Here is a 27969-nt window from a genome sequence, read left to right as displayed (position 1 = left end):
TTCCGTGTCAAAACTAGTGGACGAAATATATCATGTGCATCTAAATTTATTTAAACATGCAATATAATGCATTGTTGGTGCTTCAGAGAAGAACCATTCCTCATTTTGCATTGCTTGAAACCTTCTCGTTGATTCAATTTTCTTTGCTCTAATCACATCTCCGGCTATTTTTTTCCGACTGAAAGCCTGCATATAAGTGCATCATTCCAACTCATCTTCCAAGCATGTAAATGATCACACCCCCAAAAAAGATAACGTGTTCAAATCTAAATTTTAGCGAGACAAACACCCTCGCCTGGTGATGGAGATAAGAGGAGGGGACTAAGACCTGGTGCTGGAGGAGACAAGCCTCCAGATGAGTCACCTTTTGGATTCCAGCTCAAGGCAGTCCCACTGAAGTTTGTCAAAGAACTGAAAGATATTGTTTTAGAAGAAGCAGAGTCCATAGGCGCTGCAGCTGTCTTTGAATGTCAGATTTCGCCTTCGACTGCAGTCACTTCTTGGATGAAAGATGGAAGCAACTTGAGAGAAAGCCCTAAACACAAATTTACCTCAGATGGTAAAGACAGGAAGCTATCGATTATCGATGTGCAGCTTTCCGATACCGGCGAGTACACATGCATAGCCCGTATCGGCAACAAAGAAAAGACCTCCACAGCAAAACTCATTGTCAAAGGTATCTTTTTATTACTGCATCCTCTTTAAGTCAAATGAGTCTAACATGTTTTAATGATCCCCAAAGACACATGATTCAATAACAAATGTGTGTTATTTTTGTCAGTGTGTAAGAAATTATATATTAAAATCTAAGTTGTGGCTCCAACTTCCATACCATTGTTTTTTTTTTTTTTAATGGGGGCATGAAGACAGTACACACATATATTTCTAGGATAGGTGGCTTAGAACACAATTTACTTAATAAATTGCATTTATTATATTTAGAACTGCCAGTGCGTTTCACAAAGACACTTGATGAAGAGATGTCAGTCATCAAAGGACAGCCTCTGTACTTGCATGCTGAGCTGAGTAAAGACAGAGATGTGATCTGGAAGAAGGATGGTAAACCTCTTGAAGAAAAGGCTGGCAAGTGTGCAGTGAATGTCATTGGACTGCAGCGTGCTGTCACCCTCTCAGATGCTGAGGATTCAGATGCTGGTGTATATTCTGTGGAGACTGGGGACATTAAATGTCAAACAACTGTCAAAGTAATAGGTATGGACTTAAAAATATCTTGTTTTCATAGTAATATGTGAAAGAGATTTTTAAATATTAATGTTAATTTTACTCTCATGCAATAATATATTTGCCTTACAGAAGTAATTCGAGATTGGTTGGTGAAACCCCTGAGAGACCAGCATGTTAAACCGAAAACTACGGCTAAGTTTCAATGTGAACTTTATAAGGATACGCCAAACATAAAGTGGTTCAAGGGAGACATTGAGATCCCTATGACTCCAACCGAAAAGACTGAAGTCTTAAAGGATGGAAAACAGCTTACTCTCCTCGTGAAGAATGCTGCTCCAGATGATGTTGCGGAATATACCCTAGAGGTTGAAGGTCGTAGATACGCAGCTAAACTAACTCTTGGAGGTAAAGAAAGGATTTCATAACCAGTCACAAATATGCACAGCTGTGATAAACAATGATTTATATATTGAGATTCTGTATTGTTCGTTTAGAACGTGAAGCTGAGATCTTGAAGCCTCTGGAAAGCATTGAAATTTATGAAAACGAAACTGCCAACTTTGAAACTGAAATTTCTGAGGAAGATGTACCCGGAGAATGGAAACTAAAAGAGGAGGTCTTGCACCGATCACCGGTAAGTGTTTAGCTTGCTTTGTAGTATATATTTCCACAATTCTAGTAATGTTTCTGTAATTTACTCAAAATGTATCCCTAACTGTTTTAGAAAAAAAAAAATCCAGAAAGTGTTTAATATTTTAATACATTGTCTATTATCTACTATTCTCTATTTTAATAATACAAATGGTACTTCTTTTTCAGACCTGTGAGATCAAGTCAGTGGGTAAGAAACGTCAGCTCACTCTACACAAGGTCAAAATTGAGCAAGCTGGAGAAGTTGTTTACCAGGCATTAAATGCAATGACTACGGCCATGTTGAAAGTAAAGGGTAAGTTGGATGAAACCCAGAGACAGAAAGCTGCAGTTTAAGTGTGTATGCACAAGTTTATTTAACAAAACCAAACACAAAAACAGGAACCAAATAAACACGGCAAGGGCCAAAATAAAAGGTTTAAACAAAAGAATAACTATATGTAGGCTGGGTATTAGCTGTCACATTACATTGAAAACCAATACAGAAATCATAGCACAAGCACAAGTACAAACACAAACACAAGCACTCATTCAATAAACAAAGGTTTCCTTTCAATTTGAACACAACCACCAACCAATAACTTTATTACCGAGGTAATAAATAGTCACCACATGGAGAACTCGTTCTCTTTTGCCTCTCACAACTTGGTAAATAAGGTGGGTATAACTAACCTCTTTCCAGTTGTTTGATTGTCTCTTTTAAAGAGCCATTCTCTCCGAGTTTTTCTGTAAGTTCCTTGGCAATTTATTGCTGGAAGTCGGCTTTCCACTTCCCCGGACTCAGGACTCGGCAACTGAAGCCTGAGCTAAACGTTGTGCAACTGCGCTTCCGTTTAAAAAAAAAATATATATATTTATTTTCAACAGCCTACATTGCCTAGTGACTGTAGTCTGCTTTACTAACCAAGAGAGACATTCCTCCAGCAAGACCCAACTCTGCTGCGTGCCGCTGTTGAGTCGAGGACTCTGGGCTACCTCGGCACGGCCACTCGCTATGAGGCGGGACCGAGGACGTGACTCCACGGCAGCGTTGATATAAAATGCTCAGTGAATACCAGACCTGTGCAGGCATATCCCAAAGGTATTGGTTGGTGGTCGTCTTCTCTTTCAGGGAACCAGGATTACATCTGTAACCTATCGATTTCTAGCTCCCTTTCTACATGTGGTCATCCCCAATGAGCATCAATTACATAATTGGGGAATGGACACACCTGTGATTGCTGACAGGGACAGATTTAACCCCGTCCCTGCCAACCTTACATTCCCACACAAACTATTTACAGCAGCAGGGCTTCTGCCCTGCCACACAAACCTTGAGAGTTTTTTTTTTTTAAACATACAAAGTGAATAAAGTTTAATGGTGTTTTAACATAATTTGCAGAACTGGAACTGGACTTCTCTGTGCCATTAAAGGATGTCACTGTGCCAGAGAAAAGACAGGCGAAGTTTGAATGCCTACTTAACAGAGATATTGAAAAGGTCATGTGGACCAAAGGCACAGATATCATAAAGTCCAGTGATAAATTTGACATTATTGATGATGGAAAGAAGCATATATTGGTCATCAACAATGCTGCTTTTGAGGATGAAGGAGAATACACCATTGAAGTAAATGACAAGAAGTCCACAGCAAAACTCATTGTAACAGGCAAGTTATTATGTCTTCATCCTGTCAAAGCAGTGTTTAATAACATAAAGTCTAATCTGTCTAATTGGTTAATCTTTTAAATATGTTAATTACAGTCCCAATGATTTTGTTTTACTGGTGATAATAACATATATAACAAAGTAAATTCCTCTATATTATAAAACCGCTTTTAGTTCTGTAACAGTCTAATTTTGTTAACAAGTTAAAATGATCAATTACTGTGAAATAAAATGTTTTGTACTGGTAAAAAATGTAAGCCACAATTTGTATTCATTGTAATATGCCATAATTATTAATTTGTTTTAAAAAAAAAGAAGCTTTTTATGTTTTATAACAAGTGGGTTAGCAATTCAGATATGTCACATGCATTATTCTACTGCTGATATTGGTTGGGTGTCTTAATTAATTGATGGTGTACTAATTGAACTAACTAAACTAATATATTATAGGTATGCGATTGAAGTTTGTCACACCATTAAAGGACCAAACAGTAAAGGAAGGTGAAACCGCTCGGTTTGAATTTGAGCTTTCCCATGAGAATGTCGAAGTTTCTTGGTTCAAAAATGAGACTAAACTTCATCCAAGCAGAACGATCCTTACCTCTGTTGATGGCAAGAAACATGTTTTAGAGATCAAAGAAGTCACTCTAGATGATACCTGCCAGATTAAGGCAGATGCCATTAGATGTTTTTCGACGGCTAACCTGACTGTTCTAGGTAATACATTTTCTTTTTCATATTTATGTTAATTCAAAAATTGCTAAACTTATTAAAATAAACACATTTGAATAATGTATCACTCAATAGACAAATTTTGTACATTTACTTGTGTACATTTTATATTTGTTTGTATGTACAGTATGTATGTACAACTGTGGCCAAAATTTTTGTATCACCCTATAGAATTAACTAATTTTGCTTCATAAACTCAAATGAAACCTGCTGAATAATGTTACGTTAACATATTGAATTACATACCGCTTTGCAGTTTTCCATATACTTAACGAAAAACTGACGAATTTAAAAATGTGACATTTTGAAATCTAAAATACTGTACTACTATTCTGGCTTCTGGTAGAATTTTATAAAATATCTAAATTATGTTCATATATATATATACAGTATCTATATATATATATATATATATATATATATATATATATATATATATATATATATATATACAGTATATATATATGAACATTTATATATTTGAATTTTTTTTTTTTTTAATTATGTCCCAATCTTAAAATTCTAGGTGATACAAAACTTTTGCCCATATCTGTACAATATGTATGCATGCATGTATCTGAAATCTCAAATTTACGGCTGTTTTTGAAACATTGTTTTCAGAAGGAGATCCATACTTCATTGTGAAGTTACAAGATTACACTGCAGTTGAGAAAGATGAGGTCGTTCTTGACTGTGAACTCAGCAAAGATGTCCCTGTGAAATGGTTTAAAGATGAGAAGGAGATCAAAGCGTCAAAGATGGTTACCATAAAGACAGAAGGAAAACGGAGACTCTTATCCATCAAGAAAGTGGAAAGTAAAGATAAGGGAGATTATGTATGTGACTGTGGAACCGATAAGACGATGTCAAACGTAAACATCGAGGGTAAGTGTTGTCTACATATGAACAATTTTGCTATGTGTTGTTATATGTGCATTTATATGTAATTACTGTTTTTATTTTACAGCTCGGGATATAAAGGTGGTGCGCCCCTTGTATGGCGTGGAGCTCTTTGCAGGAGAAACAGCACGTTTTGAAGTGGAAATCTCTGAGAGTGATGTTCATTCTCAATGGAAATTGAAGGGAGAAGTCTTGTCTTCTTCCTCGGTATGGGATTCACAAGTATTTTCAATAACAATATATATATATATACATATATATATATATATATATATATATATATATATATAACTGTCTGTCTATCTACCTGTTTACCTATATATTGTTGTTTACTAATTTAACATACCTTTTTTTATTATTATTATTATTATTATTATTATTATTATTATTATTATTATTTACAAACACAGGATATTGAAATGGTTGAGGATGGTGCCAAGCATGTCTTGACCATTTACAACTGCAAGATTGTCCAGTCCGGTGAAGTCTCCTTCCAGGCAGCTAATGCAAAGTGTGCAGCTAATCTTAAAGTTAAAGGTACTTTTCTATTTCCTTCTTCAAAAATGTTCTTCCATCCATTAAAACTGGTTTCAGTCATGAACCTCTTCATATATATTTTTTTACTTTCCTTACAGAGCTTCCACTTTCCTTCATCACTCCACTTGCCGATGTTAAAGTGTTTGAAAAAGATGAAGCTAGGTTTGAATGTGAAATTTCAAGAGAAGCCAAGACCAGCCGCTGGCTAAAAGGAACTCAGGCCATAAAAGCTGATGATAAATTTGAAATTGTTGCAGAAGGAAATAGGCATGCACTTATAGTTAAATCAGTTGCCTATGAAGATGAAGCCAAGTTCATGTTTGAAGCTGAAGACAAACGAACCTCAGGCAAACTAATCATCCAAGGTGTGCTGATAGTTAGATTTAACTTTTTTTTAAAATAATAACATGATTTACAGCTATAACAGACTTTAAGTTTTGTTAATATTATTGTTTTTTCCTTTACTTTAGGAATCCGACTTGAGTTTGTCAAGCCTATCAAGGATGTCACAGTTAAAGAGCGTGAGACTGCAGCATTTAGTGTTGAACTTTCTCATGACAATATCCAGGTTACCTGGTTCAAGAATGACACTCGCCTGCTTCCAAGCAAGGTGGTACATATGACAGATGAAGGCAAAGTCCATACCCTTGTATTTAAGGAGGTATCAATTGATGACACATCACTCATTAAGGTGGAGGCTATGGGAAAAAGCTCAGACGCCATGCTTAATGTCCTGGGTAAATAATTATTGCCTAATGATGGTCTTGTTTGAAATCTCCAATTTTTATTTTTATCAGTGCTGCTGTCTAAACAGGACTATTTACAGTTATTATACCACATTAAATTAAATGGTTTGTTTCCTTTCAACTTACAGAGGGCGAGCCATACTTTGTTAAAAAGCTGCAAGACTACACAGCAGTAGAGAAAGATGAAGTCACTTTGCAGTGTGAGATCAGCAAGGCAACTGCTGAAGTAAAATGGTTTAAGGGTGGAAAAGAAATTACTCCATCCAAGAATGTTAACATCACAGCTGATGGCAAGAAACGCATTTTGGCTGTCAAGAGAGCACTGAAGAGTGACATTGGAGAATATACTTGTGATTGTGGCTCTGACAAGACCACTTCTAAACTCAACATTGAAGGTATAAATCGTTTGACTTACCTGTCTTTTAACATTTAAGAAGTATAGTTATTGAATCTACATTTTCACTTCGAAATGTCTTAATTTTTTTAACCCTAGAACGTGACATTAAGATCGTGCGACCACTCTACAGTGTTGAGGTTACAGAAACTGAATCTGCCCGCTTTGAAACTGAAATTTCGGAAGCAGATGTACATGGGAACTGGAAGCTTAATGGAGAAGCTTTGCACCAGTCACCTGTAAGCTTTAATTTATGTCATTGGGCTTAACTTACTTACATCAAATGCAGTTTGTTACTTTCTGAAAAATAAACTTTTTTTTTTTTATTGAAAAAAATGAGATTTTCAATTTCTAAAAAATAAATACAAATAATAGATGAATAAATGCTTTTTTAAATAATTTTTTTTAAATGTCCTTCTTTTGAAACATTTAACTGTAGGCACAAGAGAAATAAATATTATTGGATGTTGTTCCTCATTTAAGCTAATATCAAAATATGTGATTATGTCTTCAAATGACAAACAAGGTTTTTTTTTTGCACTTTTACAGATAATTTGGTAAAGATATGCATATTAATCATAAAACTATTACAAGGTAATCTGGCACTCTATGGCATTTATGTATTACATATTTCTCCTTAAAGGATTGTGAAACTAAGGAGGAGGGCACGAAGCACGTTCTTATCTTATATAATGTGAAAATGGATCAAGCTGGTGCTGTTGACTTCCAGGCAGCCAATGCTAAATCAAGTGCTCAACTGAGAGTAAAAGGTATATTGTAATTATTTTCTGAAAAACAAGAGAAGTGTTCTGTCAAATGTTTTATGGAAAAAGTATTATTATTATTAAAAACAATTTAAATGAAAGGGAGTATGGTGAATATTGAAAATGTGAATGCAAAGTAAAAAGGAAGAGATTCAAACCAGATAAAAGGGCTTAAGCCTATAAAGCCCTACATTGAAAATATTTGCATCAGTTGACAAATTATACTGTAACATTTTAATATGCACCATTTCATTGGGGAGGGAAAGTCTTGTTAGACTGTTTTGTACAGTAAGGGAAAATATATAAAGGCTGACTGAAAACCCCTTCTTGTGGAAGGACATTATTAACCACAGTAATGTGTAATTATATACTGCTGTTACATGTATAACGCATTGATTAAAAAAAAGTGTTAAGAAACAAAGTGTTATGAAATCAAATGAAACGTTGGCATTTTTGGAAAAGGTTAGATAACAGCTAGCCTGTCATTTTTGGAAAGAGCTGACAAGTTGATTGACAGCAACAGATAGCCAAGTTTGGGTGCCAACTGATGTCACCCAATCACGTTCCCTGACTATTTTGGAAGCCACATACCTTATCTAGAATGGGACATGTGCAATTGGAAGGGTAACAGATGCCTTCCAAATGTATTGCTGACCGTGGTAATCTTCAGGAAAGTGAATATGCAAATGAAGGGTCCCAGTGAATAGACCGTTTCTCCTTGAGTCACTTGCACTCGGGGAGTTTTAAAAGCTCCAGAGCAGTGGCTGACTTTTTGGGGGGCAGCGAAATGGAGATTTGCAGTTGAGGAATAACACAACTCTTGGCACAAGGGGAGTAACTAATTATGTCTTCTCCTAAATCCAAAGCCCGTGTAATTGGCCTACTCAGGCCCCTAAAGGATGTTACAGTTACCGCTGGAGAAACTGCTACCTTCGACTGTGAACTTTCCTATGAAGGAATTGAAGTAGAATGGTTCCTTGGAGAAAAGAAATTGGAATCAAGTGACAGAGTAAGTCTTCTATTATTATTATTATTATTATTATTATTATTATTATTACAACAACGCATGAGAAAGCAATACATTTATAGCAATTACAGTATAGTTACTAGAAATAAGAAATAGCCTTACACAGGTAATAGCTTTTCTATATACTTTACTAGTTATGTTATATAATGTTTTTAGAATTAGAATTATTGTATTTATAGATCTATGATATATATATATATATATATATATATATATATATATATATATATATATATATATATATATATATATTTGAGATGGTTTATTTATTTTTTATTATCATTTATTTATATGTTTAAGTTTAATATATTATTGTTTTAGTCATTCGTCAGCTACATTCTTTCTGCATATAAGGGTCTCTGAGGATTAGAATTCCATTTCAGGCAGCTGGGTTTAAGATAACATAGTAAGCTGTTCTGCCCTGCAAGCGTTCCTGTAGGGTTATTTTTAACTGCTTCAAGTGCTTACATGGGAGAAGGCATATAGGTTTAGAATAGAATACAACTAAAATATTAAATCTTAGCCAAATTAATAAATATCCAAAAACGGCAGAGTGCACTAAAATAAAGAGTTTGTTGAAGACAATGACACGTGTTCTAATTCTGTGTTTTATGACATATGGGTATATATGTATGTGTATAACTGTGAAATGGCTATTTGTAAACTGTTAATGTACTGTACTTCACAGATTATTATTATTATTTTTTTTAAATATAAACAAATTACATACTAATAAACTGTAATCTCACAATAAATAAGTCTCTTTACTCCTGTATTCAAAACGGCAACGTCTGAGTGTGTTTGGGTTCCACAGCTACTGAAACATGTGAACTGTTTTTTAATGATCGCTAAAATTTTCAGTTGCTAGTTTTTCTAATTTAAAAAAGCCTTTCTAAAGAAATGTTTGCTCTTCACCCTCTGCCACCAACTACTGTGCTGTTGATTGGTTAACAGCGGTAGGCCTACTCGTATTAATTCTCACTATTTAAAAACATTTCTGTGATGTCACCCTTTGAACTTTGATTGATTAATTCTACAAATCTTCTAACTGAAAGTGGCTTTGAAGAGAAGGAGGTGTGGGGCAGATACATTGTTGATTAAATAATCCACAGTTTGTGCTACAGATCCACAGAAAACTGTTGATTTGTCAACGAAACCACAGTCAGAACAATTCAATAGAAAAGTGAATACCATTTAATTACACAACAATCATTTAAACAATGAGTTAATTTACACAGTAGTATTACACATTTCAAACATAACACTTAGAAAAGGGCTTGCGATTCTAATTTAGCAGTTCATATTATTCATAAAAATTATACAATTATACATTAACATAATTTTAAAAAAGTTTTCATAATTACAAATTCACTTCCATATAAATATCCCTCTTTCTAATTTTTTCTTCTGGACAGGCTTAAGAACAACAGCAGGTTGTTAGATTTAAACTCAGTTAGACCACTATTTAACAAACGTTACATCTTTATTGTTTTTTATGTTTTTACACATTTCAGTCAAAATTGTACTGTTGCTAATTGTTAGTTTAACATCTTTTCATTAGGTTGTCACACGTGCTGAAGGAAGAGTTCACACATTCACCCTCAGAGATGTTCAGTTGAAGGAGGCTGGTGAAGTTAAACTGGCGGCTAAGGACTTCAAAATACAAGCTAAACTCATTGTAAAAGGTAAGTAGACCTTAAAACAATTAAGGTAAATTATAAAACTAATAAATAAAAGCTAAGCAGAAATCATCTTATGTTTGTATGGTATGTATATATGTATTGTGGATAAACGAAAAATAAATAAATATATGAAAAATATTTTTATCCCCAAAAAATAGTATGTATATTCATTAACTTATTCTTTTTATTTACAGAACCACCAGTTGAATTTACTAAACCTCTGGAGGATCAAACAGTTGAAGAAGAAGCCACTGCTACCTTGGAGTGTGAAGTTTCCAGAGAAAAAGCTGAGGTCAGATGGTTCAGAGATGGACAGGAAATTCACAAAACTAAAAAATATGAACTTGTTTCTAAGGGAAGAGTCAGAAAACTTATCATCCAAGGCTGTACACTTGAAGATTCAAAAACATATACCTGTGATGCAAAGGACTTCAAGACATCTGCTTTCCTGAATGTTGAACGTAAGTATATTTTAAATGTGGGATTTCAAAATTTGGTTTGGTGCAGTATTCTGAAATCATTGTTGTTGTTATTTATGGTTTTTACACAAATATGGAAATTGTATTTCATTTGACAGCTCCACATGTGGAGTTTACGAAGCCTCTTACTGATGTTGAAGTGAAAGAAAAAGAATCTGCTAAATTTGAATGTGAGGTTTCTCGTGAAAGCGCAAAGGTTTGTACTTTTTTATGTCAAAATAGATTGCAAATAAATCAAGCTTTACTCTGTGTGTAACACATTTATTGTCTGGTTCAGAATTAAAAAAGGTTAATTTTCATATTACTTAATAGGTTCGCTGGTTCAAGGATGGCAGTGAGATCAGAAAAGGCAAAAAGTATGAAATAATTTCCAAGGGAGTCCAGCGCATTCTTATTATCAGTAAATCTGTCTTTGATGATGAAGCTGAATATGAATGTGATGCTAGGACATCTAAGACCTCTGGCATGCTTACTGTCATAGGTAAGGATTATTTCAGAACAATATCACCCATTCATTTTACATAATTCATTTTTACGACATCTCTTTGATTTAGAAAGTATCTGTTTAATTAATTCTGTTTATATGTTTGTCTTTGCAGAAGAAGAAACTGTCTTCACAAAAAATCTTGCAAATATTGAAGGCACTGAAACAGATAGCATTAAACTGATCTGTGAAGTCTCTAAACCCAGTGCAGAAGTTGCATGGTATAAGGGTGACAGAGAACTGCCTGAAGGTGGCAAATATGAGCACATTGCTGATGGCAAGAAGAGGATCTTGGTTATTCAGGATATTCATGTTGATGATGCAGGCGAATATAATTGCAGGCTGCCAAGCTCAAAAACATCTGCAACACTCACAGTAAATGGTATGTAATGAAATGACCTTATTCTTATTATTGATCTTAAAACACTTTTTACATAAAGCCTATACCTTCTCAAATATTTAAAAGTTGAAGACTATATTAATCCACTTTTATTTGGTTTTATTACAGAACTTGCAGCAGAATTTATTTCTCGACCACAGAACACGGAAGTACTTGAAGGGGACAAAGCTGAATTTGTCTGCTCAGTATCCAAGGACACCTATGAAGTTAAATGGTTTAAGGGTGACAAGGAGCTTGAAAATAGTGACAAATATGATGTTATCTCAGATGGCAAAAGGAGAGTTCTTGTTGTCAAGAGCAGTATCCCTGGTGATGAAGGATCATACGCTGCTTCAATTGGTTCTTCGAGAGCCTCAGCAGATCTTGTCGTCATTGGTAAGTATCTTTAAGAATAGTTTATTCAACATAGCCAGAAATCTAATTGTAATGCAATTCACTTAAATAATAATAATAATAATAATAATAATAATAATAATAATAATAATAATAATAATAATAATAATGTATTGACCTTATAGCCATTAATTCTAGCTCCGAGGCAAAGTATATATTTGTTCACATACAGTTGCTAAATACAATGATATTGCTTCTACCATGCTTATTTTTGTATTTATTATTTTACAGAAAAACTCAGGATTATAACACCTATCAAAGACCAGCAAGCTAAAGAAGGACAAGACATTGTCTTTAACTGTGAAGTCAATACCGAAGGAGCCAAAGCCAAATGGCTGAAAAATGATGAAACTATTTTTGAAAGTGCAAAATACATCATGGTTCAGAAAGACTTGGTCTTCTCACTTAGAATTCGAGATGCCCAAATGGAAGATCAATCCAACTACACAATTACATTGGCAAATCACAGAGGCGAACAAGCAAAATGTTCTGCCAACTTAACAGTTCAAGGTAAATGTAAAATGTTATTTTTGTAAATCATTTGTTAAATATGTGTGTTTTAAAATACAGTAGAACTACAGTTTTACAGCATTGTATACTAACACTTAAATGTAATTTCAACAGAGGAAGACATCAAGATTATTGAACCCCTTGAAGACTGTGAAACTCAGGAAAAAAAGACTATCAGCTTCACCTGTAAAGTTAATCGTCCAAATATTACTGTGAAATGGATGAAGAATGACAAGGAAATTACCTTTGACAAACGTATCACGTACAGAGTAGACAAGAACAAACACACACTCATTGTGAGAGACTGTGAATTAGCTGATGAAGGTGAATACACTGTCATTGCTGGAGTGGACAGATCTGTTGCTGAAATGATTATTACAGAGGCACCAACCGATTTCACTGGACAGTTGCAAGATCAGACAGTCACTGAGTTTGAAGATGCTGTCTTAACATGTCAGCTCTCCAAAGAAAAGCCATCTGTGAAATGGTACAGAAATGGAAGAGAAATCAGAGAAGGCCCCAGGTATGTCTATTATCCCCCTTCCCCATCTTAATCTTAACATTAATATTACATTGCTAAACCTAACTTTTTTTATTATTTCTTTAAAGATACCAGTTTGAGAAAGATGGCACATTTTGCAGACTCATCATCAAAGAATGTAGACCAGATGATGAATGTGAATATGCATGTGGTGTGGAGGATAGAAGGACCAGAGCAAGGCTTTTTGTTGAAGGCAAGTGTGTGTGTGTGTGTATATATATATATATATATATATATATATATATATATATATATATATATATATATTAATTCACATGGGCATAACATGACTATTAACTTAATTTAATTTGCTTTCTTCAGAAACCCCAGTTGAGATTGTAAGACCACCTCAAGATGCCTTTGAGGCCCCTGGATCAGATGTGATCTTTGAGGCTGAACTAAACAAAGACAGAGTTGAAGTGAAATGGCTTAGAAACAACATGATTATTGTTCAAGGTGACAAATACCAAATGATGAGCGAAGGCAAGCTACACAGACTCCAGGTCTGTGAGATCAAGCCCCGTGATCAAGGCCAATACAGAGTAATTGCCAAAGATAAAGATGCCAGTGCTAAGCTTGAACTGGCAGGTAAGTGTGACATATTATTGAAATTGAGGTCATAAAGTTCAGTATTATTATTTTCTGTATCACATTTGAACAGATTTAAGAATAATTGATTTTTTTTTTTTTTAGCTGTACCAACAATCAAGACCACTGACCAGAACCTTGTAACTGATGCTGGAAAGCCATTCACAATGACTGTTCCCTATGATGCTTACCCAAGGGCAGAAGCTGAATGGTTCATTGGAGACACCAGCTTGCCGAAACAGAACATTGACACATCAGCAGATATGTCTATCTATAGATTGTCACATCCTAAAAAACGTGATAAGGGACGATACAAAATTGTTATTCAGAACAAACATGGAAAAGCCGAAGCATTCATTAATTTGGATGTTATCGGTAAGTTGATATAATTAGTCTGACTTTAACATCAGTTTAAATAAGTAAAAGAAAACAGTCATGTAACATACTATTTGTTTTGTTTAACTTCTTTCTAGATGTCCCTGGGCCTGTTAAGAACTTGCATGTTGTTGAAACTACTGATGGTGAAGTAAGTCTTGCTTGGGAAGAGCCTGAAAGCGATGGTGGCAGTAAGATTATTGCCTATATTGTTGAAAGGCGTGACGTGAAGCGCAAGACTTGGACCCTGGCTACTGATCGTGCTGATTGTCCTGAATTCACAGTGGCTGGACTCCATAAGGATGTTGAGTATTACTTCCGTGTCAGTGCAAGAAATAGAGTAGGCACTGGAGAATCTGTGGTAACTGATGAACCTGTCCAAGCCAAGAACAAGTTTGGTAAGTATTATAAGATATGTATGACACACACATCCTAATATTTACAGTAGACACAAAAAAAAAATCAATTTATTTTTCTCTTTCAGATGTTCCTGATGCCCCACTAAATGTCATGGTTGGAAATGTCAGCAAATTCGGTGCTACTGTTACATGGGAACCTCCAGCATTTGATGGTGGATCTGAAATTACAGCCTATATTATTGAACTGCGTGACAGAACTTCTGTTAGCTGGGACGTGGCTATGGTAACAAAGCCAGAGGACCTGATTGCAACAATTAACGATGTTGTCGAGAACAAAGAATACATCTTCCGTGTAAAAGCTGAGAACAAAGCTGGAATCGGCAAACCAAGTCTAGCTTCTAATCCTGTCAAGATCATGGATCCAATTGGTTAGTATTTGAAAATAATAATAATAATTTTACAACTTCAAGGGCCAGGTTAGAAATATTTGATTCTTAGACCTTTTTTATGTTAGGTTGTAACATGGAAATGATATTAAGATCAGAATACAACATATGTCTTTATGAATATATTTGATTAACTTATCTTTCTTCATTTCAGACAAGCCAAGCCCACCACTTAACTTTAACTATGCTGACCAGACCAAGTCATCAGTTCAGCTTACATGGGAGACTCCTTTGAGTGATGGAGGAAGTCATATTACAGGTTACGTTATTGAACGCTGTGAAGAAGGAACAGAAAAATGGCTGAGATGCAATGCAAGACTTTGCCCTGATCTTTCATATAAGGTAAATTCTATAACTTCAAAGTTTCATATACAGTCAACTCTCATTAATATGAATTCCATGGGACCAGCAAAACAAAATGTCTTATTATTAATTCTCATTATGAGGAGCCTCAGCCAAATGCATACTGTTTTATTGAAGTTGCAATAACACGGAAATCGAATTTCAATTACAGTACAATTAAATCTATTATACATTTAAAAGTGATGGGCAGTTTACTGAAAATACATTTGTAAGTGAACTCTTAAAAAGTATACATTGCAAATGAACTGCATTTGAAATCTGCATGTCCCAATCTGATCACAGGCATTATTAAACCACAAAAGCAAGGCGTCCTCAACATCAGGGTATTGATCAAATCGGAAATGCTGACGACTTGCATCCACAGCTTGCTGTTGATAGGCCTGAATTATTGTCTCCTAGGTTTTCAGAATGATTGACATAATGTTTAAATTTGCAGCAAGATATTTCTTTTTCTTGTATGGTGGTGTATCATCCACTGTTATCACTTTTGTCTGCAAGGATAATGCACACTTGTACAAACAGGAAAGTCTTATTAAGTGAGTTTGTATTATAAGAAGTAATTTACAATAAGTGACTGCTAAATTTGGTCGGGACCATGCAGGAAATGCGTAGTATGAGGAAATGTGTTCAATCTGAGTTCATTTTAATGAGAAAAAAAACTAAACATTTTGTATACATTTTTTCATATACTTTTCACAGGTTACTGGCCTGAAAAATGGAGTTAACTACCTTTATAGAGTTTCTGCAGAGAATGCTGCTGGTCTATCTGATCCAGCTGATACACTTGGACCACTGACAGCAGATGATCCACATGGTAAACACATTTTGGAAAAAGGCTAAAAAATACAGATATCTCCAAAGTTTACAATTACATCATTTCTCAACAAGTGTTTACTGTTTTTTTTTTTTTAATCACTTTTAGTTGCACCTACTTTGGACTTAAGTGCATTTAAAGATGGCCTAGAGGTGATTGTTCCAGTGCCACTCAAGATCCGCATTCCCATAACTGGCTATCCCCTGCCAACTGCAAAGTGGTCAGTCGAAAGCAAAGACTTGGAAAGTGGGGACCGTGTGAAGATGGATACTACTAAAACTTTTACAGAACTGGTCATCACCCCTAGTGTACGTCCAGACAAGGGCATCTATACTGTGAATTTGGAAAACGCCGTCACATCTGTTTCAGGAGAAATCAATGTGAACGTTATTGGTATGTAATACTGAATATACATGTCTAAGTTTTAAGAATTAATGTTTTAATGTTTAAAAGATTAAAAGCAGGGTTTTGAATTGACAAATTCATCATCATTTTTTAGCATGTCCAAGTGCACCAAGAGAATTCAAAGCATCTGAAGTAACTAGGAGTGCAGTGCATTTGATGTGGGAGGCACCAGAACATGATGGTGGTAGTCCGTTGACTGGATACGTCATTGAAAAACGTGAAGTAAATCGCAAGACTTGGGTCAAGGTAAAAAAAAATAAAAAAATTGTCAAAAAATCATAATGTAAAATTAAAGCCTGAAATATAATTTTCTCCAAGCATCTAAAATATGAATCGTTCTTTTCAGATTATTAGTGGTATACATGACCAGGAGTTTACTGTCACAGATGTTGTTGAAGGCAAAGAATATCTATTTAGAGTATCAGCCTGCAACAAATGTGGTCCAGGGGAACCTGCACACCTTGATGAACCTATTAATGTATCATCCCCAGCCTGTAAGTGTTTTACTTTGCCTAATTTAAATTAATTTCAGTTATGAGCTGTACAAACATTTGAAACAATACTATATGGTGTTCAGTTAAACAATTAAAAGCATTTGATTTATAGATTAATAACACCATTTTTTATTCTAGCTGTGCCTGATCCCCCTGAAAATCTTAAATGGAGAGACAAATCAGCTAGTGGAGTCTTTCTTTCATGGGAGCCACCAAAATATGATGGCGGATCTAAAATCAAGGGCTATCTTGTTGAAAAATGCCAGCGTGGCTCTGATAAGTGGGAAATCTGTAGTGATCCGATTATGGAAATGAAGTAAGTCCTTTGGTTGTTGTTGTGTTATCTGTTTTAAGTTTTAATCTGTATACAAAATTGTTGAAAGTTGAAGTTTTACTGCAAAGCAAAATGCCTATTTTCTTTGAAAAATGTACAGGTTTCAAGTCACTGGTCTGAAAGAGGGAGAATGGTATGCATACCGTGTAAAAGCTATGAATAGACAAGGAGCTGGCAATCCTTGCAAACCTACAGATGAAATCCAAGCTGTGGATCCCAAAGGTATATAATCTAAACTTTTTCAGCTTTTATTTTGTTTATGTGGTACCCGAGATTAGTAACATACATATTTTGTTCTTTTCAACAGAGGCTCCAGAAATTTTTCTGGATGTTAAACTGCTTGCTGGTCTAACTGCTAAAGCAGGGAGCAAGATTGAACTGCCAGCTTCTGTGACTGGCAAACCAGACCCCAAAATCACTTGGACAAAGGCTGATCTTGTTCTGAAATCTGACGACCGAATTCAAATTGTGACCAAACCTGGTCATTCAACTTTGGAAATCTCCAACACAAAGAGGGATGACAGTGCTACCTTCATCATTGAAGCTGTGAACACCAGTGGTCGTGCAACAGCAACCGTTGAAGTTAACATTCTAGGTAATTCATTATTCTGGCACCTGGTCTGTTATTATAACATGGGGCCCCTGATTTTACACAATTTTGCCTATTACAGCGAATACAATTAATACTGTCTGTTTATTACCTGAACAGATAAACCTGGTCCTCCAGCTGCATTTGATATCACTGATATCACCAATGAGTCCTGTTTCCTGACATGGAACCCTCCCAGAGATGATGGCGGTTCTAGAGTCACAAACTACATAATTGAAAGGAAGGCTGTTGAGAGTGAAGTGTGGCATAAACTCTCCTCAACAATCAAGGAAACCTCATATAAGGCCCTTAAGTTGGTTCCCCTTAAGGAGTATGTCTTCAGAGTCAGTGCTGAAAACATGTATGGCATTGGGGTGCCTGAGCAGCATACTCCAATTGTTGCTAAATATTCCTTTGGTAAGTCAATTATATATTTAGCAACAAGCTACAGTTCTAAGTGTCATAACAAATAAACATTTTTATTTTGTCAGTTCTGTCAGTGACACTAACATATATATTTATTCGTTAGACACACCTGGTGCACCAACACGCCTTGAGCCTTCTGATATTGCTAAAGACTCTTTGACGTTGACATGGTATGAACCAGATGAAGATGGTGGCAGCCCCATCACTGGATACTGGGTTGAGAGACTTGACCCAGAAAGTGACAAATGGATTAGGTGTAACAAGCTCCCTATCAAGGACACAACATTCAGGTAAAATATTTTGGAATGGGATCTATCTGTTTTATTTGAGTCCTGCAAAAGCTATTTTATTTGCTTGCTGTGAACATTTTTATCTTACATTATTTCTTATCTTTGCCAATTATCAGAGTAAAAGGATTGCCAACAAAGCAGAAGTATAAATTCCGCGTCTCGGCTGAGAACCTTGCTGGACTAGGAAAACCAAGCTTGGAAACAGACAAAATCTTAGTTAAAGATCCTATTGGTAAGTACTTAAAATATGCAAACCAAACTATATTATGAAATCGCTTATCAGTATGGCATACCTTAGGTCAAGCACAAGTTTCAGTTGTAAAAAAACAAACAGACCTTATGTACTGATTTGTAATGTAAATAATGTAACAAACGCATTTAATTTAGCCCTATTGAAAACGTACCTTTATCTTAACAGATCCTCCATGGGCCCCTGGAAAGCCATTTGTAAAAGATGTTGCAAAGACATCTGCATTCTTACAGTGGACCAAACCAGAACATGATGGAGGAGCCAAGATTGAGTCTTATGTTGTTGAGTTGCTAAAGAGTGGAACAGAGGACTGGGTCCGTGTAGCTGAAGGAGTTCCTATGACTGAGTACTTCCTTAAAGGACTGATGGAGAAACAGGAATACTCGTTCCGAGTCAAAGCTGTGAACATTGCTGGTGAAAGTGAGCCTAGCGAACCCAGTGATCCTGTACTTTGCAAAGAGAGATTGTGTAAGTACACTTATTTATAATTTATTATTTATTATTATGACAGGGTTTTATAGGCTTGTTATAAGTATCCCATGCTGCCACAGATAATGCTGTTGGCAAGAGTGAATACTGAATTGGAGGACTTTAAAAGGAAGAGCAGATTCAAAGCAAAGACGTCATTTATTTATTTATTTTACAGATCCTCCCTCTCCTCCACGCTGGCTTGAGGTTGTGAATATCACAAAGACCTCTGCTGACCTGAAGTGGGCACCCCCAGAGAAGGATGGTGGCTCTCCTATCACAAATTACATTGTTGAGAAGAGAGATGTCAGACGCAAGGGCTGGCAGACAGTTGACACCACAATCAAGGACACCAAGTACACAGTTACTCCGCTCTCTGAAGGCTCGTTATATGTATTCTGTGTTGCTGCAGAGAATGCTGTTGGCCTGAGTGACTACTGTGTACTGGAAGACTCAGTCCTTGCCAAAGATACATTTAGTAAGTTCAATTATTATTATTATTATTATTATTATTATTATTATTATTATTATTTTCAATAATTAAAAATGAATAAAGTTCTTATTACTTGATTCTAAATGTGTTTATTTTTTTTTCTCTAGCTACCCCTGGACCTCCATATGCGCTTACAGTGGTGGAAGTGACAAAGAGACATGTTGATCTGAAATGGGAAGCTCCCAAGAATGATGGTGGCAGACCTATTCTAAGGTACTATGATTCTACAAAATATACAATATACATTTGTATACAGTCTATTTTATATATACTATTTATTATATTTTCTCATTTATAGTTTACTGGTAACTTTAAACCACATATTTTCTCAAGCTAAATACACTAGAGTCTTGTTAATCTGAATTTAGCAGTTTGACTTACCAAATTCAATTTATTCAAAAATGAAATAAATGGAGATATTTTACTTTAACCAGCAGTTGCCAATGTTCCTATATCTGTGTGATAAGCATTTATGTAATTAATTTTTATATATATATATATATATATATATATATATATATATATATATATATATATATATATATATATGTGTGTGTTTTACTAACTGTGTTAGACTTGGGAATGGGGCAAACAAGATTCCACGAGTTATCCGGAAATTCGAATAATGCAAGTTCGACTTATGTGGATCTTACTGTATTCCTTTTTTTAACACAGATATGTCATAGAAAAGAAAGAGAAACTTGGAACTCGTTGGGTCAAAGCAGGGAAGACATCAGGACCTGACTGTGAGTACAGAGTAACCGATGTCATTGAAGGCACAGAGGTGCAATTCCAAGTCCGTGCTGAAAACGAAGCTGGCGTTGGGCACCCCTCTGAACCCACAGATATTCTTACAATTGAAGATCCAACAAGTAAGAAAATATATGCTCTCACTCTGTTATTCCCCTCTTAAGCCTCCCTGTACCCCCTGTCTCTTTTATGGAAATATATATATATATATAATGTTTTTCTTCTTTTAGGTCCTCCATCTCCTCCTCAGGAGTTGCATGTCACTGATGCCAACAGAAGCAACATTTCAATTGCCTGGAAAGCACCAGAGAAGAATGGTGGCAGTCCTATCATTGGGTACCACATTGAACTCTGTGAAGCAGGAACTGAAAAATGGATGAGAGTAAACTCCCGGCCAGTAAAAGATCTGAAGTACAAAGCAGAAGAAGGCATAATTCCTGACAAAGAGTATGTCTTCAGAGTTAGAGCTGTCAATGCTGTTGGTGTCAGTGATCCCTCGGAGATCTCAGAAAATGTATTTGCCAAAGACCCAGACTGTAAGCATCCTTTTGAATCTGTTCAATCTGATTTTTTCATTTTGCATCAAAGTATAATTTATTTATACTATTATTTATTTATTTATTTATTTATTTATTTATTTATGTATGTATGTGTTTATTTTATCAGGCAATCCAACTATTGAGGTACAAACTCAGGACATTGTTGTCGTGGAGGGTGAAAAAATGAGTCTCCCAATCCCGTACAGGGCAGTGCCCACTCCAACTGTGTTTTGGCACAAGGATGGCAAGGAACTGAAACCTGATGATAGAATAAGTGTTAGGTCTGATCACACAGCAGCATTCCTTGAAATAACCAGTTGTCTTCATGCTGATGCTGGTTTGTACACCATTACCCTGGAGAACAAGCTTGGATCAGTAACCGGAACTATCAACATTAAAGTCATAGGTAAACTGCAAAATTTAAGTGCAGTGAAACCTTTTAAACATGATAAATCAATTGAACTATGTTTACTTACAGTGGATTATACCTTTGTTAATTACAGGACTGCCTGGTCAGTGCAAGGATATCAGTGCAAGTGAAGTTACCAAAAACTCATGCAAGATTTCATGGGATCCTCCAGAGAACGATGGTGGCAGTCCCATTTTACATTATGTGCTTGAACGCAGAGAATCTGGCAGGAGAACTTACGTGGCAGTTATGTCTGGTGAAAACAAGCTAAGCTGGCCTGTGAAAGATCTGATACCAAATGGAGAGTACTACTTCCGTGTCAAAGCTGTAAACAAGATTGGTGGTGGAGAGTATAATGAGTTGCGCAATCCAGTTATTGCAGAAGATCAAAAGCGTAAGTGTTTTTCTTTGTGCAGTTAACAGAGGATATTTTTTAAAATCAGTCATTTATAAACATTAAAATGTAAATGTATGCTCTTTCCTGTAGAACGCCCAGATCCACCAATTGATGTTGAAACCCATGACCCAACTTCACAGTCAGTGACCCTAACATGGAAGCCACCTGTGTACGATGGAGGCTGCAAGATCATGGGATATGTTCTAGAGAAGATGGTGAAGGATGGTGAAAAGTTTGAAAGGTGCAATGACTCCCTTGTGCCTGTTCTGTCCTACACGGTAAAAGGTCTGGAAGAAGGCAAGGAATACCAGTTCCGTGTGCGTGCAGAAAATGTTGCTGGTGTTAGTGATCCTTCTCGTAGCTCACCACCAGTTAAAGCTTCAGATCCTGTTGGTAAGTGCTATCTCATTATCATGCTTGTAATACCATCAGAATCCTTCTAGTTCTTTTTTATATTACTTTCTTAATTTCAATATTATTTTATTATTACAGATCCACCAAAGGTGTTTCTCAGTGGAAGTCTGCAGTCCGGCCTGAACATTAGAAAAGGATTAGAAATTAGACTTGATGCTAATATTTCTGGATCGCCTTATCCAACCATTACATGGCTCAGAAATGACGAAGTTATTAGACCTGAATCAATAAAGAAGAGACCAGATAAGCCAGTGATTAGGAAGAAGAAAGGTGAACCCGAAGTTGAAGTGCCATTCTACCTTTCGCTGCCAGAACGTCTCACAGTTGACAACAGTAAAAAAGGAGAGTCCTGTATTATGGTTCGTGATTCTATCAGGGTTGACCATGGAGTATTTACGATCAAAGTGGAAAATGATCATGGTGTTGCCTCAGCTACCTGTGAAGTTAATGTGCTTGGTAAGGTGTTTCAGTCTCACTTCGGTGTTGCTTTCATTGTTTTCTTAACATGCTTACATTCCTAGAGCACTAAGACTTTATGCTTTATTACTTGTTTTGTAGATACTCCTGGACCTCCTGTCAACTTTGTATTCGAAGATGTCAGGAAGAACTCTGTTATCTGCAAGTGGGAGCCTCCTTTAGATAATGGTGGCAGTGAGATCCTAAACTATATCTTGGAAAAGAAGGATAACTCAAAGGCTGAAATTGGCTGGGTCACTGTGACTTCAACCCTCCGACAATGCAAATATACTGTGACCAAACTTATTGAAGAAAAGGAATATATCTTCCGTGTAACAGCTGAAAATAAATGTGGCCAAGGACCTCCATGCCTTACACAGGCACTTGTTGCCAAAAATCAATTTAGTAAGTAACTGATTTTCCAATTTAAAAAAATACAACATTATAGTTCTATTTTATATTAGATGTAAATGTTTTCTTTCTGTGATTAATACCACATTTTCATTTTTTTTAAGATCCACCTGAGGCCCCCAACAAGCCTGAAATTGAAGATATTACGAGTAATACCATGCTTGTTACATGGAATGAACCCAAGGACAATGGCAGTCCCATCTTAGGCTACTGGGTTGAAAAACGTGAAATTAATAGTACCCACTGGGCTAGATGTAACAGGAACCCCCTTAATGCATTAGAGGTAAGGGTAGAGGGTCTAATGGAAGGACTGACCTATATCTTCAGAGTGTGTGCAGAAAATGCAGCGGGACCTGGAAAATTCAGTATCCCATCAGATCCCAAGACAGCCCAGGACCCAATCTGTAAGTACACTGTAATGCAAATCCACATTATAAGGTCACAAATGGTTATTGTTTATTTATTTTGAAAATGTACATAGTCTATGACAAAATCTTATATTTTCCTTAGTGCCACCTGGTCCACCATCACCAAGGGTGGTTGATACATCAGAATCTTCCATTGAAGTGGAATGGGAAGCACCAATTTACAATGGAGGTGGTGATATCCTTGGATATCATGTTGATAAGGTGCTGGCAGGCACTAATGATTGGTCTCGCTGCACAGAAAGACTTGCGAAAGAGCGTAAATTCACAGTGCAGGGAGTCAGAGAAGGTGGTGACTACAGAGTCCGTGTCACAGCTGTCAATGCAGCTGGAGAGGGTGCCCCAGGTCAAACAGAGACTGTAACAGTCAGAGATCCTCAAGGTAACTATCACAAAATTAAATCTGACTTTCCTACTAGTGTGATAAAAATATAACTGCACAACTCATTTATTGCATGTGTTTGTATTTACAGTGCCTCCTATGGTTGAACTTGACATCTCTGTCAGAAATGGTATCCAGATTAGAGCTGGTGAAACTCTGAAGCTTCCTGCTTTGGTGACCGGACGACCACCACCAGAGGTCAAGTGGACCAAAGATGAAGGAGAAATTGAAGCAGAACGCACTGTCATTGAAACTGTCGGAACCTCAAGTGTGTTTTCTATTAAGCCTAGTCTTCGGAAAGACCATGGGAAATACATTATTACTGCCACAAACAAAAGTGGTACAAAAGCTGCATGGACAAGAGTTGACATAATGGGTAAGTAACGTAAAGAATGTATTCATTGATTACATTTATTATTTACATATCTGTTTATTTGATAATGATATGTTTGTGTTTCTCTTTTTAGATGTTCCTGGACCTGTACTTGACTTGAAACCTGTTATTGTTACAAAAAAAATGATTTTGTTGAACTGGTCAGATCCCGAGGATGATGGTGGAAGTGATGTCACTGGATTTATTGTTGAAAGAAAGGATGCTAAAATGCATACATGGAGACAACCTATAGAAACAACCTCATCTAAGTGTGATATTGTGGGTCTGCTTGAAGGACAAGAGTATATGTTCCGCATTGTTGCCAAGAACAAGTATGGCTGTGGTCCTCCAGTTGACCTTGGACCTATAGCTGCAGTTGATCCACAAGGTAAGACAATAATACCAATCTTGTTCAATTGCATCAACATATTTTAAAGGTAATTTTCATGTCAATATAAATATATATTTTTTTAAATGTTGTTATAGGTCCACCAACTTCACCTGAGAAATTCCACTACACCGAGAGGACAAAGAAATCTATCACTCTTGCCTGGAAACCTCCACGTAGTGATGGTGGAAGTCCAATTAGAGGTTACATTATTGAGAAAAAACGACATGACATGACCGAATTTGATGTTGTCAATCATCAGATTTGCAGAGATTTAACCTATTTAATTGATAACCTTGTGGAGCTGAACATGTATGAATTCCGTGTGAAAGCAGTTAACGAGATAGGAGAAAGTGAACCTTCAATTCCACTGAATGTGGTAATTCAAGATGATGAAGGTTTGTTCTTTTTTATATATACATTTGTTCAAGACAATAATATAATAATAATAGAATAACTGAACTAGTATTTGTATCTAACATATATGTTGTTGTTTTTAGTTTCTCCAACCGTGCATTTGCTTAAGCACTTCAAGGCTGACTTAATTACTGTGAAGAAAGGAGAGCCTATTGAAATCCCTGCTGAAGTCACAGGTCTCCCAATGCCTAAGATTGAGTGGTCCAAGGACGAAGTTGTTATAGTTAAATCAACAGAAACACTCAAGATCGATACAGAGGAGTTATCAAGAACCAAAGCGAATACCAAACTCAGCATTCCTGAAACTGTCAGACAAGACAAAGGCCTTTACAACATTACTGTGTCAAACCGCCTTGGATCAGCAAGTCGGGCAGTTAAAGTAGAAGTTCTAGGTAAGTAGATTCAGCAGCAAACATTTTTTCAATTTGTTTGAGTTTCTGACTTTGCTGGTAAAATGGTATCTATAAACGCATTAAACTCCTTTTATGTTTCTCTGTAGATGTCCCTTCACCACCACGAAACCTCATGGTTTCTGACATCAAGGCTGAATCATGTTATCTTACCTGGGATGCCCCAGAGGACAATGGTGGCAGTGAGATTACTAACTATATTGTGGATAAGAGAGATGCAAGTAAGAAGAAGTCTGAATGGGAGGAAATAACAAACTGCATCATTGACAGGAGATATGGGGTAACATATCAAATTATGACTCAAAAATTAAATGTGATTTACTACTACTTCTGCTACTACTATTACCACTACAAATACTAATTATAATGTGTATTTTTCTGTAAGGTGTGGAACCTAACAACAAATGGTGACTATCAGTTCAGGGTTAGAGCGCAAAACAAGTTTGGAATCAGCGATGACTGCAATTCAGACAAAGTGGTCATCAAGGATCCTTATGGCCTTCCTGGACCTCCAGGCAAACCAAAGGTTATCGATCACACAAGAACTTCAATGCTTGTGACTTGGGAGCCTCCTTTGGACAATGGTGGAGCCACAATTACAGGATACTGGCTTGAGAAGAGAGAAATAGGTGGAGTTTACTGGGCCCGTGTAAATAGGGCTCCTGTCACAAAACCTGCAGTTAAAGGACTTGAATTCAATGTTCTCCGTCTCATTGAAGGAGTTGAGTACCAGTTCAAGGTTATGGCTAGTAATGCTGCCGGTATTGGTCCTCCAAGTGAGCCATCTGATCCTGTCTTAGCTGCTGATCCTATCTGTAAGTATAATGTAGCTAAATTTGTTACAATACAGTTTGGGAGTTCTGGATACATTTATGAGCATAAAACTTAGTAAATAGATTTTAATCACTAATAATAAAAATTAAATAATAATAAAAAAAAAACACAATGTCATCTTGAAATGAACTAACCCAAAAAAGCACAATGTTTAGCTGAGTATGTAGAACGACCAGAATATACCTACAGTAATATCCTCTATAAAGCGGAAATGGTTATTTAGGGATGTGATTTTGTCACGGTGGTCACAGAACCCATGAATTTTGATATTTGTTTCCAGTCAGCATGAAAATAGGAAAGGAGCAGTTCACGTCTTTTGAATTGGTTTCAGTGCAAAGTTAGAGCGGTTAGGAAACGTCAAATAAAGGTGAATACTTACACAGAACTATAAAAAAGTGGCAAAATTAGGTTCTAAGCAACTAGCAGAGCAATATCCCAAACACTTTCATGAAAGCGGAGGGAGCAGCTTTAAGGAGAAACAAACTTCAAATTAACTGAAGCCTTTTGTGCAGAAAATATACCTCTGCATACACTTGATAATGCAAAACCTAAAGGGAGGACGGTTTACAGTTCTGGATAAGCATGAACCCCGATTTGCAGCTCTTGCAGTCGTTCCCCTGAGGTGCTTAACCTGTCAACAGTGTAAATGCAGAACAATCCTTCTGATCTTCTAATGTACATCTTGTAATACCAAAACCACAGATGTGTTTAAATAGACATCAACAAATAGCATCCTGTAAAACTCTCAAACCAGAACATTTATTTTAAAAAAACGAAATTTCAGTGTTCAGATTATTTTTATTTTTTACATCGGACAGGTATACATGTTAAAATTAAAAGGTAAGCATATTCCTGTTACGGTTATTTTTTTAAAAGGTACTGTTATTTATTTATTTATTTATTTAATCTATGTTTACTTTTGACTGGAAGCGTGTGTTAAAAGAAAACACATTACATACATGTTAAATACATAAAAAATATGTTTACTTTGCACAAACACAAAAATATTACAGTATATTACATGAATAAATATATTTTTTAAGTTCAAATCTTTGTAGCCGTGACCATCCTGTATAATTGTCTATTTTTAGCCGTGACTGTGCCATGATTTTTACATATTTTTACCGCAACAAAATCACAACCCTAATCATCATGGATAAAAAGCAGACGTAGGGTGTTGCATGTAGAATTAGCATAAATTGCAAATAACTACCTATTCATAATTAGCATTAGTAGGAAGGATTCAAATGTGTTTAATATTGAAATCATTCTTTACAATTTTCAGTTGCCCCTGGAGCTCCATCGTGCCCTGAAGTTGCTGACAAAACCAAGTCTAGTGTCTCTCTTAAATGGAAGGCACCAGAAAAGGACGGTGGTAGTCCAATTAAAGGCTACATTGTTGAATATCAAGAGGAGGGTACTCCTGATTGGACAAAGGCGAATGAAGCAGACAAGTTGCATCCTACCTGTGACATCACTGTACCAAATCTGCAAGAGCTTAGGAAGTACAGGTTCAGAATTGTTGCGGTCAATGCTGCAGGCGAATCTGATCCAAGTCCTATGACTTCTGAAATAGTTGTAAAGGAGATACAAGGTAA

The 27969-nt window shown here is 36.0% G+C and overlaps 1 protein-coding gene across 1 annotated transcript in view; it reads left to right on the top strand.

Moving 5' to 3' along the window:
- LOC117973129 (titin-like) overlaps nt 1–27969 on the top strand; it is a 165968-nt gene that overhangs the window by 73516 nt on the left and 64483 nt on the right. Inside the window, 59 exon segments of the mRNA XM_059031325.1 lie at nt 278–676; nt 943–1212; nt 1315–1590; nt 1680–1819; nt 2005–2131; nt 3218–3484; nt 3934–4200; nt 4837–5100; nt 5183–5322; nt 5526–5652; nt 5751–6017; nt 6123–6389; nt 6527–6793; nt 6892–7031; nt 7436–7562; nt 8423–8565; nt 10145–10268; nt 10460–10726; nt 10843–10940; nt 11057–11225; nt 11344–11610; nt 11737–12003; nt 12253–12531; nt 12646–13054; nt 13141–13265; nt 13394–13660; nt 13766–14035; nt 14134–14433; nt 14520–14822; nt 14995–15182; nt 15903–16017; nt 16126–16410; nt 16517–16668; nt 16769–16916; nt 17055–17232; nt 17351–17472; nt 17558–17845; nt 17960–18256; nt 18369–18555; nt 18672–18787; nt 18974–19273; nt 19452–19751; nt 19874–19979; nt 20442–20638; nt 20747–21052; nt 21183–21461; nt 21559–21858; nt 21952–22254; nt 22354–22731; nt 22834–23136; nt 23247–23546; nt 23653–23949; nt 24041–24325; nt 24417–24710; nt 24809–25108; nt 25211–25519; nt 25627–25817; nt 25923–26352; nt 27657–27965. Coding sequence (XP_058887308.1) covers nt 278–676; nt 943–1212; nt 1315–1590; nt 1680–1819; nt 2005–2131; nt 3218–3484; nt 3934–4200; nt 4837–5100; nt 5183–5322; nt 5526–5652; nt 5751–6017; nt 6123–6389; nt 6527–6793; nt 6892–7031; nt 7436–7562; nt 8423–8565; nt 10145–10268; nt 10460–10726; nt 10843–10940; nt 11057–11225; nt 11344–11610; nt 11737–12003; nt 12253–12531; nt 12646–13054; nt 13141–13265; nt 13394–13660; nt 13766–14035; nt 14134–14433; nt 14520–14822; nt 14995–15182; nt 15903–16017; nt 16126–16410; nt 16517–16668; nt 16769–16916; nt 17055–17232; nt 17351–17472; nt 17558–17845; nt 17960–18256; nt 18369–18555; nt 18672–18787; nt 18974–19273; nt 19452–19751; nt 19874–19979; nt 20442–20638; nt 20747–21052; nt 21183–21461; nt 21559–21858; nt 21952–22254; nt 22354–22731; nt 22834–23136; nt 23247–23546; nt 23653–23949; nt 24041–24325; nt 24417–24710; nt 24809–25108; nt 25211–25519; nt 25627–25817; nt 25923–26352; nt 27657–27965 — 14196 coding nt within the window.

Source organism: Acipenser ruthenus, chromosome 10 (genome assembly GCF_902713425.1).
Source record: "Acipenser ruthenus chromosome 10, fAciRut3.2 maternal haplotype, whole genome shotgun sequence".
In the NCBI taxonomy this organism is placed as follows: Eukaryota; Metazoa; Chordata; class Actinopteri; order Acipenseriformes; family Acipenseridae; genus Acipenser; species Acipenser ruthenus.
The sequence above is the reverse complement of the archived record's forward strand: the minus strand, read 5'-3'. Positions and strand labels throughout refer to the sequence as shown.